This window comes from Herpailurus yagouaroundi, unplaced genomic scaffold, assembly GCF_014898765.1.
Source record: "Herpailurus yagouaroundi ecotype Mexico unplaced genomic scaffold, PumYag 77, whole genome shotgun sequence".
Lineage (NCBI taxonomy): Eukaryota > Metazoa > Chordata > Mammalia > Carnivora > Felidae > Herpailurus > Herpailurus yagouaroundi.
In genome coordinates this window covers 11,346,153-11,362,677 of record NW_024412388.1, presented here as the reverse complement: position 1 = coordinate 11,362,677, position 16,525 = coordinate 11,346,153, and the positions used below count along the sequence as shown (strand labels likewise).

At 51.0% G+C, this 16,525-nt stretch overlaps 2 protein-coding genes across 7 annotated transcripts in view; one reads left to right on the top strand and one right to left on the bottom strand.

The window, feature by feature from the left end:
- The first annotated feature begins 2,042 nt into the window (after positions 1-2,042).
- Positions 2,043-12,942, top strand: AGMAT (agmatinase (putative)). 4 transcript variants are annotated; one of them, XR_005786595.1, is made up of 8 exons: positions 2,047-2,656; positions 3,924-4,126; positions 6,845-6,893; positions 7,930-8,125; positions 8,843-9,022; positions 10,627-10,711; positions 10,851-10,987; positions 11,396-12,942. XR_005786595.1 is itself a non-coding variant. In XM_040462046.1 (7 exons), the coding sequence occupies exons 1-7, from the start codon at positions 2,385-2,387 to the stop codon at positions 11,467-11,469; spliced, it is 1,059 nt and encodes a 352-aa protein (XP_040317980.1). In that variant the 5' UTR covers positions 2,054-2,384; the 3' UTR covers positions 11,470-12,942. The 4 variants fall into 4 exon arrangements, 2 of the variants coding, with proteins under 2 accessions (XP_040317999.1, XP_040317980.1); XR_005786596.1 differs by having other exon boundaries at positions 2,049-2,656; positions 10,886-10,987; XM_040462046.1 differs by lacking the exon at positions 10,851-10,987 and having other exon boundaries at positions 2,054-2,656.
- A 1,354-nt stretch (positions 12,943-14,296) lies between these two features.
- The window catches only part of DNAJC16 (DnaJ heat shock protein family (Hsp40) member C16), a 43,095-nt gene continuing 40,866 nt past the window's right edge, over positions 14,297-16,525 (bottom strand). For 2 of the 3 annotated variants that reach the window (XM_040461952.1, XM_040461956.1), the window contains exons 14-15: positions 16,123-16,293; positions 14,969-15,624 (exon numbers count right to left, since the gene is read on the bottom strand). In XM_040461952.1, the coding sequence (XP_040317886.1) occupies positions 15,225-15,624; positions 16,123-16,293 (571 nt within the window). In that variant the 3' untranslated portion in view covers positions 14,969-15,224. Of the gene's footprint in view, positions 15,625-16,122; positions 16,294-16,525 lie in introns of all 3 variants that reach the window. The other variant, XM_040461964.1, reaches the window with a different exon arrangement.

Genomic DNA, 16,525 nt, shown 5'->3' with positions numbered 1-16,525 from the left:
AGAGCGTTGCCTTGAGCTGTCGCCCCAAGCCCGGCGGAAATGCGAATGAGCTCTCTCTCCTGCCCTAAGTAATGGAGATACGTGGATCGCGGCGCGAGGATTTCACTTTTTTTTTTTTCCTGATCCCAGTTCCTATACTTGAAAACTGAGAATTTTAAGGGTTTTAAGAGTTCCAGAGACAGTGGTTTGAGCACGGGCTTCAGCAGAACATTGGCATGTGGGGGTGAGGGTTGTGGGAGAGAACCTTCCGGGCGAGGAGATGGCATGAGTAAAGGACTGGAGGCAAGAAAGTGAGGGCTGTGTAAGGTGAACAGTGGTTCAAGAGCCAAGTACTGGAAGATGCACGAAGGGAAACAGAATTTAAAAAGTGGATTGTGAGGCACCAGGGTGGCTCAGTCGGTTAAGTGTCTGACTTCGGCTCAGGTCGTGATCTCGCGGCTCCTCATGGGTTCGAGCCCCGCATCAGGCTCTGAGCTGACAGGTCGGAGCCTGGAGCCTGTTCTGATGCTGTGTCTCCCTCTCTCTGCGCCCCTCCTCCGCTCACGCTCTGTCTCTCTCTCGCTCTCTCTTCTCTCAAAAGGAAACATTATAAAAAAAAAAGTGGATTGGCTTCAGGAAGCGTTATCTGGTGGGAGAGTGGAGACACCAAGTGGAAAGCTGTAGGTGGCACCACAGTAACAACAGAGGGAGCCAGTGGGGGTCTTGTAAGCAGGGAACCACCAGGACTGAGCAAAGCATTGGGCAGAGAGCAGGATCAAGAAGGAGGTGGCAAGTTGCTGAGCCACAGGCCACCTGAGATGCCATCAGACCATCCAGGTGGGGAGTCAGAAAATGGGCAACTGGGGGGTGCCCCCTGGGTGGTTCACTCAGTTGAGCGTCCGACTTCGGCTCAGGTCATGATCTCGCGGTCTGTGAGTTCGAGCCCCGCGTCAGGCTCTGTGCTGACAGCTCGGAACCTGGAGCGCGTTTGGATTCTGTGTTTCCCTCTCTCTGCCCCTCCCCCACTCATGCTCTATCTCTCTCTGTCTCAGAAGTAAATAAACATTAAAAAAAATAAAAAAAAAAAAAGAAAGAAAGAAAACGATACAGCCAGGACAAACACTATCGGAGAAATGGTAGAATCTGTTCATAGGGGTGGTAAGGGAGGGTCGCTTTTTTTTCTGGAAAACGGCAGGGACCTGTTCTGCAGCCCTCTTGCGACACTGAACACCCAGGATTGACCATTAGGAAACTTTGCCCCCATCGTGCAGAGTGGAGGCTGGGCGGTGTGGGTTTAAGGCTTGACGTACATGTAAAGGTTACCATTGAAAATTTTTTCTTTTTAACATTTATTCATTTTTGAGAGACAGAGAGAGAGTATGAGCAGGGGAGGGGCAGAGAGGGAGGGAGACACAGAATCTGAGGCAGGCTCCAGGCTCCAAGCTGTCAGCGCACAGCCGCACGCGGGGCTTGAACTCACGACCTGAGAGGTCATGACCTGAGCTGAAGTCCAACACTCAACCGACCGAGCCATGCAGGCGCCCCATGAAGGTTACCGTTTAAAGCCAATGCCGGCCTCTTCCATTCAATTTCACCTTCCAGAGATTAAAAATGTATACCACCACCCATGGCTCACATAACTTCATGACAAGCCACTTTTTCTTTCCCTGGTGGGGGCGCCCCCCCCCCCCCCCCCCGCCCCGAAATAAAGAGGACTGGAGATTAGGGGGCCCCCTGGCAGTGTGACCTTCACCAAGCTGGTCTCTAAGGCCTTTTTAAAAAAAGATTATTTAGAAAGACTACGCCCTGGGGCGCCTGGGCGGCTCAGTTGCACAGGCCTCTTGATCTCCTCTTGCGACCCGATCTCACAGGTCAGGTGTTCAAGCCCAGCCTGCGGCTCAGCTCGGATGGTGCAGAGTCTGCTTAGGATTCGGTCTCTCCCTCTCGCTCTGGCTCTCTGCCCCTCCCCTGCGCATGCTCTCTCTCTTTCTCTCAAAATAAATAAACTTAAACAAGAGACTCTGCTTCCCGGGAATCTTACCCCAGGCATTTCGTAACACATTATTTAAAAAAATGCATTTCCAATTTCTCTTCCTTAGAGAAAGTTTTCTTTCCCCCCTGTAACTCTTTCTGCTTTTAAAATATACTACTCTGAAAGGGAGAAGCAGGCGCCAAGGGCTTGCTTTTGCGGGGCGCAGACCCCAGGGACAGTGCGGTGGCCGCGGGGTGGGGGGCGGGGGGCGTCCCCCGGGGCCCGGTTCTGTTTACCGAGGGAGCCGGAGGCCGAAGTCCGGAGAGTGGGGCGGGGAGAGCGCGGCCCCTCGCCCGCCCTTGATCCCCAGGCCGCCGGCCCTTTGAGCACACACAGTCGGCCGTTCGGGCCGCTGCGGGGACCGGCGGGTGACATGCTGCGGCGGCTGGCGTCCCGCTGCGCCCTGAGCCTGGGGGCCCGCGGGGGCGCGCGCCCTGCCGCCGGGCTCCGCCACCTGGGCCGCAGCCCCCGCCGCCGGGCCTCCGATGCTCCCCGGAACCAGCCCCCCAGCTCCGAGGTCGTGGCCCGGCCGGTGGGCGTCTGCTCCATGATGCGGCTGCCGCTGCAGGCGTCCCCCCAGGGGCTGGACGCCGCCTTCGTCGGGGTGCCCCTGGACATTGGGACCTCCAACCGGCCCGGGGCGAGGTAAGGCCCGCAGGACTGGGGGACACGTGGCCGGACCACCCGATGGCCACTGGGCGCGAAAGCCCCACGGACGGCGCCTCCCCTCAGCCAGGGTGGGGGTGGGGGTGGAAGCTGGTGCCGGCTCCAGAACGCCCCTAATCGACTGACAGACCGTTGGTTTCCCCCCTCCCTCATCACACAATGCGATGGCACCTGATCTAGATGGCACCCGATCAAGAATTGCTCAAACACGAGGCTTTTATTTTTTTTAAGGTTAAAAAAATATATATTAGTTTTTAAATTCTTAATTTTTTTACACATTTACTCATTTTTGAGAGAGAATGGGAGACAGAGCATGAGTGGGGAAGGGACAGAGAGAGAGAGAGAGAGAGAGAGAGAGAGAGAGAGACACACACACACGCACACACACACACACACACACACAGAATCAGAAGCAGGCTCCAGGCCCTGAGCTGTCAGCACAGAGCCCCACGGGGGGCTCGAACTCACGACCGCCAGATCATGACCTGAGCCAAAGTCCGACGTTTAACAGACTGAGCCAACCAGGCGCCCCTAAAAATTATTTTTAAATAACCTCTACACCCAGCGTGGGGCTGGAATTTACAACCCCAAGATAAGGGTGGTAAACTCTATCGACTGAGCCAGGCAGGCGCCCCAAGGCATTTTTTCCCTAAGATCATGGCAGAGGAAGTGAAGTCTGTTTTCCTAAATAGTGAGCATCAGCTATGTCTGATTGGGCTCAGCCACTTTACAGATGTAAATACCGTATAGACGAATAATCTGAAGTAGAAATGCCACCATTTATTAAATGTCTACTAAATGCAAGGCGCTTTGCATAGATGACCTCACTTCATTCCTATAACATCCCAGGAAGGTAAATATTTTACAGATTAGGAAACTGAGGCTCACGGAGATGAAGAAGTTATCTAATGCCAATTAGTAAATTGGTGATGGGTGGGCTTCCAAGTCTGTGCCTTTAATCTCTTCATTATACAGCCTGGGTTTTAGTGATTCTCAATCAGGGATGATTTTGACCCCAGGGGACATTTGGTGGTGTTCTTGGAGGACTTTTTGGTTATCACAACTTGCTCCTGGCATCTAATCGGTTACAGACCAGGGGAACTATCCCACAATGTACCGCATGGCCCCCCACATCAAAGATTCATCCAGCCCCAAATATCAGCAGTGCAGAGGCTGAGAAACCCCGGCCGAGGTAGGACCTCTGACCTTTCAGGGATGGCTCACAGGATGATTCTTCCTCCTCCAGATTTGGACCCCGGCGGATCAGGGAAGAATCCGTGATGCTTCGGACAACCAACCCTAGCACGGGGGCCCTCCCCTTCCAGTCCCTCTCGGTTGCAGATCTAGGTGATGTGAATGTCAATCTTTACAACCTTCAGGACAGCTGCCGTCTAATTCGAGAGGCCTATCAGAAAATCGTAGCAGCTGGCTGTATTCCTCTGACCTTGGGTAATAACATCTACGAGGGCAAGTGCAGTTCTCTGCACGGAGGGTTTATTTATCACGGGCAAGCCGCGGTGAATATGGAGACGGTATAGGAAAGAGAATTTGTAATCCTTTTTGTTTGTTTGTTTATTTATTTTGAGTGGGGGAGGGGTAGAGAGAGAGAGGGAGAGAGAGAATCCCAAGCAGGCTCCATACTCAGTGCGCAACCTGATGCTGGGCTGGATCCCACGACCGCGAGATCGTGACCTGAGCCGACCTGAGCCACGGTCGAGTTCGACGCTCAACCAACTAACCCACCCAGGCGCCCCTCTAATTAATGTTTCTTCTCCCCTGGGGAGAGGATATTTACATTTTTGGACTGGTACGATTGACAGGGATGGACTAGGGTGAGGCAAACGAGGCATTCACTTTAATGTTTATTTATTTTTGAGAGAGAGAGACAGAGCGTGAGCAGGGGGGTGGGCAGAGGGAGAGGGAGACAGAATCCAAAGCAGGCTCCAGGCTCTAAGCTGTCAGCACACAGGCAAGGCATTTGCTTTAGTGCAAAATTTAAGGTGCCAAAAAGTCAACAATAAATATGACTGACTTTTCCCTTTTGCCTGAGGCTCCGATAGGGCTCAGAATAGCAGTGTTACTGATCCTACCTTTCTTTAAAATTTATCATGGATTTTTGGGGGGGGGTACTGATTTTGAATTTTAAAAGCATTACATTAAACTAGTATTTATCTTAATTACTGAGGTTTTTTTGTTTCGTTTTGTTTTGTTTTTGGTGTCCCTGAAATTTTGCGTCCCAGCAAGTGCCTCTACCCACCTCACCTTTGTCACCTCCCTCCTCCATTCCAGGCCCCGGGGGAAGGCTCACAACAGGGGCTCAATTGTGACTTCCTAACTATTTCAAGAACCTGCTTTTTTTTTTTTTTTTTTAATTTTTTTTTTCAACGTTTTTATTTATTTTTGGGACAGAGAGAGACAGAGCATGAACGGGGGAGGGGCAGAGAGAGAGGGAGACACAGAATCGGAAACAGGCTCCAGACTCTGAGCCATCAGCCCAGAGCCCGACGCGGGGCTCGAACTCCCGGACCGCGAGATCGTGACCTGGCTGAAGTCGGACGCTCAACCGACTGCGCCACCCAGGCGCCCCTATATGACTTTGAGAGAGAGGTGCGAAGGGGCATTTTCCTCCAAGTCAGGGTCTCTGTCCATCTATGGAGTTTTCCTCTTACCCCCCACCCCTCCCACCCTTCCATTTCTCTTTCTCTTCCAGTTCACAAAGAGTTAAAATGACACAGACCTTTTTCCAAATATCCAAATGTATTTTTGCCAAAAGCGTGGGCCCAGCCTGCAGAACATCGTGCGTGGTGAGGAGTGTGGTTTCTGGAGGGACACGGTTTGAAATCTCAGCTTTACCTCTCCCTGGCTCCTCCTGCGTCATTTCCTCACCTGTAAAATGGGAATCATAGCACCTACCTCACTGTGTTGTGTGAGGGCCACATAATGAAAGCGCACATAAAGTACCCCGCATCCTGACTGGCATATTTTGAGCTTCTGTAAATGCGGCTACTGTTGTTTTTAATGGTCATCTATCGTAATACTTTTTTACTGAGCTGGCCAGTGCAGTGCCCATTAGCCACATGTGGTTATTTTTTTTTCTTTTTCTTTTTTTTTCTTTTTCTTTTTTTTTAATTTTTTTTTCTTCAACGTTTTTATTTATTTATGGGACAGAGAGAGACAGAGCATGAACGGGGGAGGGGCAGAGAGAGAGGGAGACACAGAATCGGAAACAGGCTCCAGGCTCCGAGCCACCAACCCAGAGCCCGACGCGGGGCTCGAACTCACGGACCGCGAGATCGCGACCTGGCTGAAGTCGGACGCTTAACCGACTGCGCCACCCAGGCGCCCCAACACATGTGGTTATTGAAACTGAAATTAATTTTCAGTTGGTTTAGTGGCTGACCCTCAATTTCGGTTCAGGGCATGATCTCCCGGTTCGTGAGTTCGAGCCCCGCATCGGGCTCTGCACTGACCCTAAGGAGCCTGCTTAGGATTCTCCCTCTCTCCCTCTCTCCCTGCCCCTTCCCTGCTCGTGCTGTTTTTTTCCCCTCCAAATAAATACACTTAAAAAAATAAAATTAAAAGTAATTAAAATAAAAAATTCAGCTCCTCCGTGGCATGAGCTACATTCCAGTGGCCACATGTGGGGAGTGGCCACCACGGTGGCCAGTGCAGCTAGAGAACATGCCCGTCATTGCAGAAAGAAAGCTCTACTGGACAGAGCTGTTCCAGACATCTGACCTGTAAGCTTTAATTTGTTTCCTCTTTTTAAATTTTATTTATTTGTTTTGAGAGAGAGAGCCAACAGGGGCAGAGAGAGAGGGAGAGAGAGAGAATCCCAAGCAGGCTCCACGCTGTCAGCAGAGAGCTCGACGCGGGGCTCGATCCCACGCACCGTGAGATCATGACCGGAGCCAAAGTCGGATGCTTAACCAACTGAGCCACCCAGGTGCCCGTTTCCTCTTTTGGATGACAATGTAATCCCGAGTATCCCGTGGCCATTTTCCCACCACTGAACGAGATCTCATTTTAGCTGAGTATGTTATAGTTCTTCAGTCCAATCAAAAGGGTGGCACCGTTGGGCGATTTGAGGATTGCTCTGTAAAATACACGGTCCCCCCCGCCCCCATCTTATCCACATGTCAGATGTTTTCTTTTTCCTCTTTGCAGGTGGAGATCACACAATCACATATCCTATATTGCAAGCGATGGCCAAAAAGTAAGTCCCAGGCGTCTGGTTCCACACAAGGTTTCAAACTTCAGGGGCTAGGGAATGAGTTGTTTGCGACTCCCTGGCATCGAGTGACCTCTGCTGGCTCAGGTTATTTGGGGTGATAGGAAATTCCCGGCTGAGTTGCTTCTGTGGATCAAAATTAAGGTCGGGCGAGCTCCAGGTGTCCCTGTCAGTCACCAGCTGGGAGCCAAGACGATTTATTTTTAACACTTCTGGCCACCCTGGCTTGCCCTACATCGGCTCTGGTGAATGCATGCCCAGCCTGTGCCTCTGTTTTGGGAAGATGAGCCCCTCGTGAAATATACAACCCCAGTTAACTTCAGTTTCTGTTTTGCTTCAAAGGCCAAATGCACAATGATGTTGCTTGCCGGGGAGGGGCCCCGTTTCTTCCCGAAAGGGCCCCTTCCCCAGAGAACGAGAAAATGGATATTCTAGTAATGGAAGTCTACCAGGGACGAACTAACTTTGGTTAATTAGCTTGAAGAAGAGGCAGAAGGCCAAGGCGGTGGCGGCTCCAGTATCCATATGAGGGAAAGACATGTGGGCAGCCTTCTGGTTGGTGGTGGGTGGGCTCAAGTCTTTTCTGGAGGCATCGATTTAGACGATATGTTTCTTTGGGGCGGCCGGCAGGGTTGATGGAGATTATGGAGAGGGAGCTGGGTTTGAACCTGCTTCTTGGTTGTAGAAAGGCTCTGATTAGTTCAGCCGAGCTCACCTGAGCCCCATCCTTCCTTCTCATCCTCCTGGGCCTCTCCGTCTCCAAGTGAAGAAAATTCGTGGTGCTAGGTAGTGGGTGGGTACGCTTCAGTACCTGTCTGTTCTCTGCCTGCCTTTCTCTGAGTTTATCGCTCTGAGATGCTAAACGATTTGCAGACGGACACCAGTTGCAAGGCCGGTAATTGATGGCAGGTCTCCGCTCCGTGGCCATGAACTGTGAAGTTTGGAAGTTCGGTGGCCTAGGGGGTGGCTGTGCTCAGGCCCCGGGAGGAGGTCTGGCCTCTGAGCTGTGTGCTGTCATCAGGCATGGCCCCGTGGGGCTGCTGCACGTGGATGCCCACACGGACACGGCTGACAAGGCCCTAGGAGAGAAGGTCTATCATGGGACGCCCTTCCGCCGGTGCGTGGACGAGGGACTCCTGGACTGTAAGCGCGTGGTCCAGATCGGCATCCGGGGCTCTGCCATGACCCTGGATCCCTACAGATACAGCTGGAGCCAGGTGACAAACCAAACGCCCCTCCCTCTGTCCCCAGTCTGCAAAGTGCCCTTCTGTCCGGTGCCCCCTCAGTGGTAGCTGTAGATTCAACAGGGGCTTCAGTGACCAAATTCAGAAAACGGGACGGAAGGCCGAGTGGCCATCGAGAGGGTCACGTGGAGCCGAGAGGAGCGAGGCTGTTAGTTCGTGAGGCAAAGGAGGCCGCTCGTCGCTGGGGTGGGGAGGCGGGTGGAAACACACCCATCCCTGGGCCGTCGCTGGCTTGGAAAAGAGCCGGGGAGGCCCAAAGCCAAGGCGAGCGGCCACCTTTCCGGTTCCTGTCCTCTTCCCCACCAGGCAGAGTGGCTCCTAGGTGGACACGTGTGACAAGATCCCAACAGGAAAGACCCAAGTCCCCTGCTTTTAGAGTGTGCCAAGGCTAGTCTTGGAGGAGGTGCTACCGCGAGCTGACCCGAGTTTCTCCCTCCCGTCCTAGCCACGCTGCCCTCTGATCCCGTCCCCCTGGGGCAGCTTCGACTTCCTACCTGCTTCTTCACCAGCTGTCGTTCCTCCCTTCCTCACCAGTCAAACGGGGACGACCGTTCCGTCCTCGTGAAGATTGGGGGTCACGTGTGAAGCGTCCACAAGGCACTTGGCGTGGGGTTGGCACGGGAGAAATGCCCCGTAAATGCTGCCATGCAGAAGCCTCGACCTCCTGCTCTTTACTTCCTGCCTCCTCAGGGCTTCCGGCTGGTCCTGGCTGAAGACTGCTGGATGAAGTCCCTGGTTCCTCTGATGGGGGAAGTGAGGCAGCAGATGGGAGGCAAACCCATGTACGTCAGCTTTGACATTGACGGCTTGGATCCCGCCTACGCCCCGGGGACAGGGACGCCCGAAATTGCTGGTCTCACCCCTAGTCAGGTAAGGAGGTTTCACCAGTGATAGTTCCTGGGGGTGAGGATTCTTAGCCAGCGCCCCCCCCCCCGCCACACCCCCGCCCCCCACTTTCCTGGGACGTGTAGTGAGTCTTCAGGATCGGGATAGGATTTTAAAAGCAGAGCACTTGGGCTTTACTCTGCTCAGGGCTGACCACAGGTTGAACACTCTTCTGGCACGAGGAGTGGACTGATTTTGGCAAAGGCCCTCATTTCTTCTCTGGGACATAACTGTCTGTTACTTGAGCTTTGTGCCTCTGATCACCTGTAGTTGGTGCATGGGGACAGTTTGCAGCATCCCCTCTTGAAAACACTGAACTTATCTTTTGGGGGTTAAATTTAAAAAGTGCTATGGGACTACCTACCAAGGTAGTTCAAGAGTTTTAGAAACATCCAAATAAAGCTCTCTCTTTTCCTTTTTTGAGAGAGAGAGAGAGAGCGAGTGCACATGAGCAGGGAGGGGCAGAGGGAGAGGGAGAGAGAATCTCAAGCAGGTGACGTGCCCAGTGTGGACCCTGACGTGCGGACCCTCATGATTGTGAGATCATGGCCAGAGCCAAAATCAAGAGTTGGATGTTCGACCAACTGAGCCACCCAGGTGGCCCCCAAATAGAGATTTCTTAAGGTGTGCTGAGTGTGAATTAATGCAGGAGGCAGAATTGGAGTGTGGTTATAACTGGAAGGTAAGCTGCAGGAGGGTAGGGCTTTTATTTTACCAGTCCACCCCTCAGTCTAGAACAGTGCCTGACTTAAAGGCTAGGAACTCAAAGGCACTTGAGTAAATAAATGAAGGCCACTTACACCTATCAGTGATCTTATCTCCTCTAAGAAAGGGGCATGTTAGCAACTACCTCTTCCAAGCCATTCTCCATCGGTTCCCCTCGGAGAGATTTCTAAGACACAATGCTCATTCCTCAGTTTATCATTCTTCTGGGCTTTTCACCGGCACAATGGAAACTCTTTGAGATGACGTGACTTCTTCCTACCATCCCCCTCACTTATCTTGTCTTCTGGCCACATCCAACTACCGGTATTTCTTTCCATCTTGGGGTCTTTGCGTGTGTCTTTCTGCCCAGGCTGCCCTATCCCTAATCTGCTTGGTCAATTCCTTGAACTAAGTGTTTCCACCTTGGGGAGGGCTTCCCCCAGCTCTTTGGGTGGTTTTTGTATTATACTTTGCTACACTTGTGTTTTTTGTTTTTGTTTTTTAAAGTAATCTCTGCACCCAACACGGGGCTCGAACTCATAACCCTGAGATCAAGAGCTGCATGCTCTACTGACCGAGCCAGCCAGGGACCCCCTACGCTTGCTTTTCTTGAAGCCTTTCATGCATGACATTGAAATGACTGGTTTGCTTGTGTCCGTCATCACACGATGGACCCCCTCGGGAGCAGGGGCTGTGTGTTGGCCATTTGTGTCTACGTGATGCCCAGCAGTGTGCCTGGCAGTCGATAAACGTTTATCGAGCGGAAGCAACAGCTCCAAGTCCAAGGGTGGGCATGCATTGGGAGAGATCCACTGGGATCTCTGTAGTTGCTTTTTCCGGTCAATGGTGACTGCTGTGGACAACTCAGGCTTGGTCTTGGACAGGCGCTGGAAATCATCCGGGGTTGTCAAGGCCTGAACGTGGTGGGCTGTGATCTTGTGGAAGTGTCACCGCCTTATGATCCTTCGGGTGAGTAAGCGACAGTACTGTGATCCGTAAGCAGCTGCGAGTTTAAATTCTATTAATCTGCTTAATAAGTAGAATTATTTCTGCTTCCTATCCTGCGTCCTTTTGTATAACTTGGGAACCTGCTGCGCGTGTTCTGCAGTGAAGAAAATAAACCTATTGCTCCACACCTTACAGACGTGAGCTAATTAACTCGAACACACACCCCTGGGAGGTGGCTCTTACTAGCTTGCCCTCCCGTCAGCAGAAGGAAAACCAGCCCCCAGGAACAGTGATAAGGTAATTGGTAGTAGGATAGCACAGCCCCCCCTCCTCCTTTGCTGTTTCATGGAGAAGTGAATTGTCGCGGCCTAAGTGATGTTTATTAATATTAAAAAAGTGGGCAGTTAGCTGGTTTAGGAGAGAGATTCAAAGCAGAGGCCGCCCCAACAATTTCAATTTAGAGAACTTACAGACTGAGGCCCGTTAGCTTCGGAGGAGAGTAGGTGATAAATACAATACACACCATTATTATAGGCTTTCCTTTGGGGTGGGAATCTGTTTGTAAACAAAGAGCCTTCTGGTTCAGGGGAAAGCGTGTCCACAGGGTGGCTGGGCAGAAGAGGGAATCTGGAAAGGCAGCACAAAGGCAAGCGAGAGGCTCGGCCCGCTGGCTCGGTGTTCACCTCTGGTTTTTTATCTTTGTAGGAAACACGGCCCTCCTGGCGGCTAACCTGCTGTTTGAGATGCTGTGTGTGCTCCCCAAAGTGACAGTCGTCTGAACCTCGTGCTCTTCCTGATAAATCAGCAGCTTGTGTCGATGACAGATGCTCAGGAATTTATGTGCAAGAGGCCTGAGTACTCAAGTTTATGCCAGTAAAACCTTCTGCTGGAGCGTCACTGGAGGCTGTAAAATCAGGGCATTCAGTAGAAGTCTGATCCAACAGCTAATATTTCTAAGGAGTCTGAATTAAAGAGAAGCACGTGTGTTGTTACAAGGGACAGAGCATTTAGTTTAGGATTATCTAAGAACTGGAGAAGTGAACTTAAAAAAAAACAAACAAACCAACCCATAGGACAGAATCCCGTATAAACATCTCCTATGTCTCCAGTTCCTCTTCCTTTACACTATGGCTCCTCCTGAGGAACTCAGGGCTGCGTCTGGGTTTTAGGCCATTTGTGAACATAAACAAATAGTTTGAAAGTAACATGCAGACTCTCACAAAGAAACTGCCCACCCAACAGCCCAGGAGGGCGCATGGAATGTCTTTTCAACCAGACAGCGGGTGGCCTCCAAAGTGCCCTTGGTGACACTTCCTTAACCTACTCCCTGCCTCAGTTTCGCATCATCTGCTCTTTGCGCTGGCCCACCCTCTAGGGTAGCAGCTCCTGAGATCTGCACTGAAGATTCAGGCATGTGTTTGAGTTACACGCAAATTCAATTTTGTTGAGAATGGGTCCACGATCAAATCCTCCTCTTCCTGATGCAAGGGCGACGCGTAATCGTCACACATTAAAATAGTTTATTTCTGTTTCCAGTCTGTAATATTCTTAAAACAAAAATAACATCAGCTTCAGTGCCTGTTCACAATACAAAACAAAAACAACATAAAAAAGACACCATTTGCCAAGTGAGTTATTTGTTCCTAAGAGTATCAAAAGTGCAAAATATTCACCTTCTTTTCAGACCGCTCTCTAAAGTTTCATCCTCCTCCTTGACAAACTGAGTGGACAGATTCACAGCTGCCACACTGCATTTGTTTCCAAGGGACAAGGTCAGGCATTTGGATGCGAGCAATTATTTCATCTGTAAAGACATTCTGCATCAGCTTTTAAAGAATTTTACTTAGGAAAAAATTTGAGTGTCTGCTTCCAATCTCTTTTCCCAAACAAAGCAAATCACTTAAAACACAGTTAGACCTCATTTCTTTTTAAATCAGGAAAAACATGTATGTGCTGAACGAGGAGGCAATCAGCCTATTAATTTGAAAACTACGGCCAAATTTTCACGGTCGGTAGGTGATGGCAGAGAGAGACCATGGTGCTTAATGGAAGTCAAGGTGGTCTTATGGAAACGCTGCTGACTCATAGCTGACAGTCTCTTAGACAAATTATGCCACCGGCACCTGGACGATAAAAAAAATATTTGTAAGTAGGTGTGTATTCTACAAAGACTTGTTTTAGGCCAGTTTTCATCCCCATCCGCTAAACATGATGCGTAGTCTCTATCAACCAGAAAACCCTACTTCTAAAAATAAAACATTGTCAGTCTCAACATATTCAAAGGCCAGGAAGTTAACTTAAAGCTGAAATTAGGTCTGTGTGATTACACACAAGAGGGGAAAAGGTGGCATTGGCCGAGTGTGACAGCGGCTCATACATCTGACACAAAAGTAAACCAATTCATGGGAACGTTCAGGAGGATAGGCTTGGGTGGTCAAGGGCGAAGTTCAGTCGAAGTAAAACCTCCCTAGTGTCCTCTTGGGGGACATCTCTTTCAGCCCCAAACAGACCAGTGGAAGAATTTGCCAGGAATGTTTCTAATCCTATTCTCACTTTCCTTTCTCAGTGCAAAGGAGGGTGCGGCTAACTGTCCGAAGGTGCTTTTGATTTTAATGGGAAACATTTTTAAAGTGAACAAAGCTGGGGAGATATCTGTTTTCAGAAATGAAGGTCACGAATCCCATTAGTACCAGAAGTTAAAAATCAAAGCCCACCACTGAACCAAAACACCACTCGCATCAGCAACGTGGCCATAAGAGACCTAGAAAATAACTCGGAGGACGGCGCATCGAGGAACCAAATGAGTCCCTTAATCACGCCTGCCTGGGCCAGGTGCCAGGAGGTACGGCCACCAGAGCAAGCATCCAGTTTTTAGAGGATCATGTGGAAAAAAAATGCAGCCTGGCAGTGATTTCGTTCTTTCTTCCTTTTTTAAATAAAGCTACAGACTCCACGGAAACTACAGGAACTCCTGGGCTTACATAATTAATTACTTGCCACCGTAGCTCAATATTTAAATTATTCAGGATCCAAATCGCTTAGTTTCAAGCAATTATGATTAAAGAGATACTAACTCAGTAAATGTCCCATCAGTGATTCCGACCCTTCCTTTTATAGAAGGGCAAATTTACTTTGACAGGAGAACTGACCACTCTCGGAAGTTGTTCAAACTCCACCGGTGGTTCTGCCCTAAAAAAAAAAAAAGAAAAAAGAAAAAAGACAAGAAAAAAAGGCAAGCTCTCTAACTGGCTGGTGTGATCCACTGTGCACTGGAGCTCTGCAAGCTGGGTGCTGATGGTGGGCCGGACCCTGTTAGTGGTGAAGCGGTTGTTGAGTTAAGAGTGAAAGCAACTGAGATATCAAAATCTAGGCCAGAAGCTCAAAGGAAGCCTTTTGCCAAACAGGAGTCTAGAACAAGTCTTGGGTCACTTGTCACAAAAGAGAGCCCAAAGTTACAGCACTTTGGGGGTAACAGTGTTCAAAATACAATTGTTGAAAAGAAATTTTAAGTTCCTTGATACAAAGACAGGTCTGGTAGTTTACTAAAGAGACACGACTGGAGGTTCCTCGAGCCTGACTCAGGGCAGGTGGGAATGAGGTGTCTTCATTGAACATCTACTGGCTTCTAGCAGCTTATCTCTACGTCCAGAGAACAAGGTCACAAATCATGGCTCCTAAGATTCATACCCTAAAACTGACAGAGGGAGAAAGGCATGGGAAAAAGTACGCGTGAATGGCTCAAAGTCATTACAGTACTTCCTGCCGTGCAGATCCCTCCCTGGCGACATCTAGTGCTGAGGCGGCGGCCGGGGGGACACCACCGAGAGGTCACTTCGGTCACTGCCCAGCCCTCCCTTCTTTTGTCTTGGGAAGGAAACCAAATTCACATGCAGAGCCCCCACTTATCCCCAGCCTTTTAAAACTCTGGCTGCCAAACCGGGGCAGGGGGATACGCCCCAAATATACTTTTAGCCACTGACTACTGGCAAAACTATCAAATGTTAAGGTTGCTTGGAACCGGGCCTCTTTCGGGATGCAGGGCCTAGAAGCTGCCGTGGGCTGTCCGGGTGACGACGCAGCATGCACCGGGGCAGAAGCGGAGCGGGGGTGGGGCAGGGCGGGAAGTGACCCGACCAGCACTCCGGGCTCGCGAGGTTCCGTCTGGGTACCGCTGCGGGCTGGAGCCCCCAGCTTCTCCCACAGCACAGAGACGGGACAGGGGAGCGAGGTGTGAGCATGTGACGGGGCGGGACGACAAAAAAAGAGGGAATGAGCAGGTCTGCTTTAGATGGTGTGGCATTCAAACGAGGGCGAAGAAACCCACAGGAAAATCTTTTGATCTGGGGGATTCAGCTTGAGGTGTTTTTCACTCCTAGGTTAGAACAGGACAAAGGAAAGATTCTTCTAGCCATTGTTCCAGAAGAATAATCTAGAATCTATTCTCTGTCCTCGGTGATAGGTTGAGTCCTGAAAAGGCCTGTTCGCAGGGGCCTATTAAAAAGCCTGAAGAGTTTAAGTCTCTCTTGAGCCCCTCTCAGTCTAGTTCGGGCCACGACGGGATATAAAACCTCTGTAAGGAGCCTTCCAGCAGCCGCTCCATCCATAAGGACAACTTGCTCAATTTTCCTTTGACGGGCCTGGGTCCAAGGCCACAGGAAGGTTTCCCCCGCGACTCGCCCAGATGGAGGGAAGAGTCAAGGGCACCGCAAGACCCCATGGCTTCCTCCTCTTCCACTGCTTTCTGGGGCTTGAAGAGGCAGAAGTATTTCTTGTGGCCGTTCAGGGCCAGCACGTAACCCGTGTAGTCCCGTTCCATGAAATGCTTGTCATACTGGTTTGGGATCGGGGCGGCATCTTGAGCAAACTCCAGCAAGTACTCCAGCCATTCTCTGTGTTTGTCCAGACTCAGGAAGGAGAAGTGCAGGCAGCTGCTCCTGCCGGAAGGACAGAAGAAAGACTTAGGGCACATCCTGACGCCTTTAACCGCAGGGGACACGAATGCCTCAGTCAGATTTCAAGTGGCAGGAGGAGGCGTTGCGTCGGGTGGGGCCTGGAGACGGGCAGAATGGGGGATTCCCCTGGGACCTGAGGGCTGCTTCCACACGTGCCACGCTCTGCTTGCCCCATCGCCCTGTCTCCTGCTGGGTGTCCCCTGTGTCCCTCTCGGTGTCCGGCTTCAGTAAAAACACACGAGAGTGACAGGGTAGAGCTCCCTGAAAGGCTCAGGGAAGAAGCCGGGGGGGGGGTGGGGTGGGTGGGAGCTCTTCTGTTCAGAAGCATCGGGACAGGGAGTCAAGGGGACAAGAGGTCACAGCCAACATCTCGCTGCAAGCAAGGAGCCCCCCGTGGTCAAGGGGAAAAGGGTGAAACTGTCCTCCAGCTCCCCCCTCACCCGAACGTGCCCTCCCTTGCTCTCCCTCCCACGAGCTTACCCAGTGAATGTGTAGACCTCCAACGCGAACTTCTGCAGTAGGCTGGTCTTGGTGGGGTCTGACAGGATGAGGACCACGTTCATGTGGCCCGGCCTCAGGCGGACCAGGTTACTGGTGTATGTCACGTCTGTGAGTTCCGTTACTTCCACGAAGCCCTTTTTAGGGATCTTGCTGTGGGGAGATAGTGAGGAATTAAGATGTTATCAGGACAGGGGAATGCCATTACTTTGGGAAAAAAAAAAAAAACAGGAGGAAGAAAATGCTCTGTTCCAACCAGACTAGACAGGTTATTTAATATTCTCGAGCCTGGCACCCTGGCAGGACAGGGACGGTCCCTCCTTGGTGGTCCTGGGCCTACGAAGAGCCTTTCAGATGCTACTGTTCAGCTGGTGGAGAAGCGGCT

Coding starts and splice junctions, on each gene's coding strand:
- AGMAT (XM_040462046.1), top strand. CDS start 2,385: ATGCTGCGGCGGCTGGCGTCCCGCTGCGCCCTGAGCCTGGGGGCCCGC. Junction 2,657..3,923: donor TCCAACCGGCCCGGGGCGAG/GTAAGGCCCGCA, acceptor TTCCTCCTCCAG/ATTTGGACCCCGGCGGATCA. Junction 10,712..11,395: donor ACCGCCTTATGATCCTTCGG/GTGAGTAAGCGA, acceptor TTATCTTTGTAG/GAAACACGGCCCTCCTGGCG.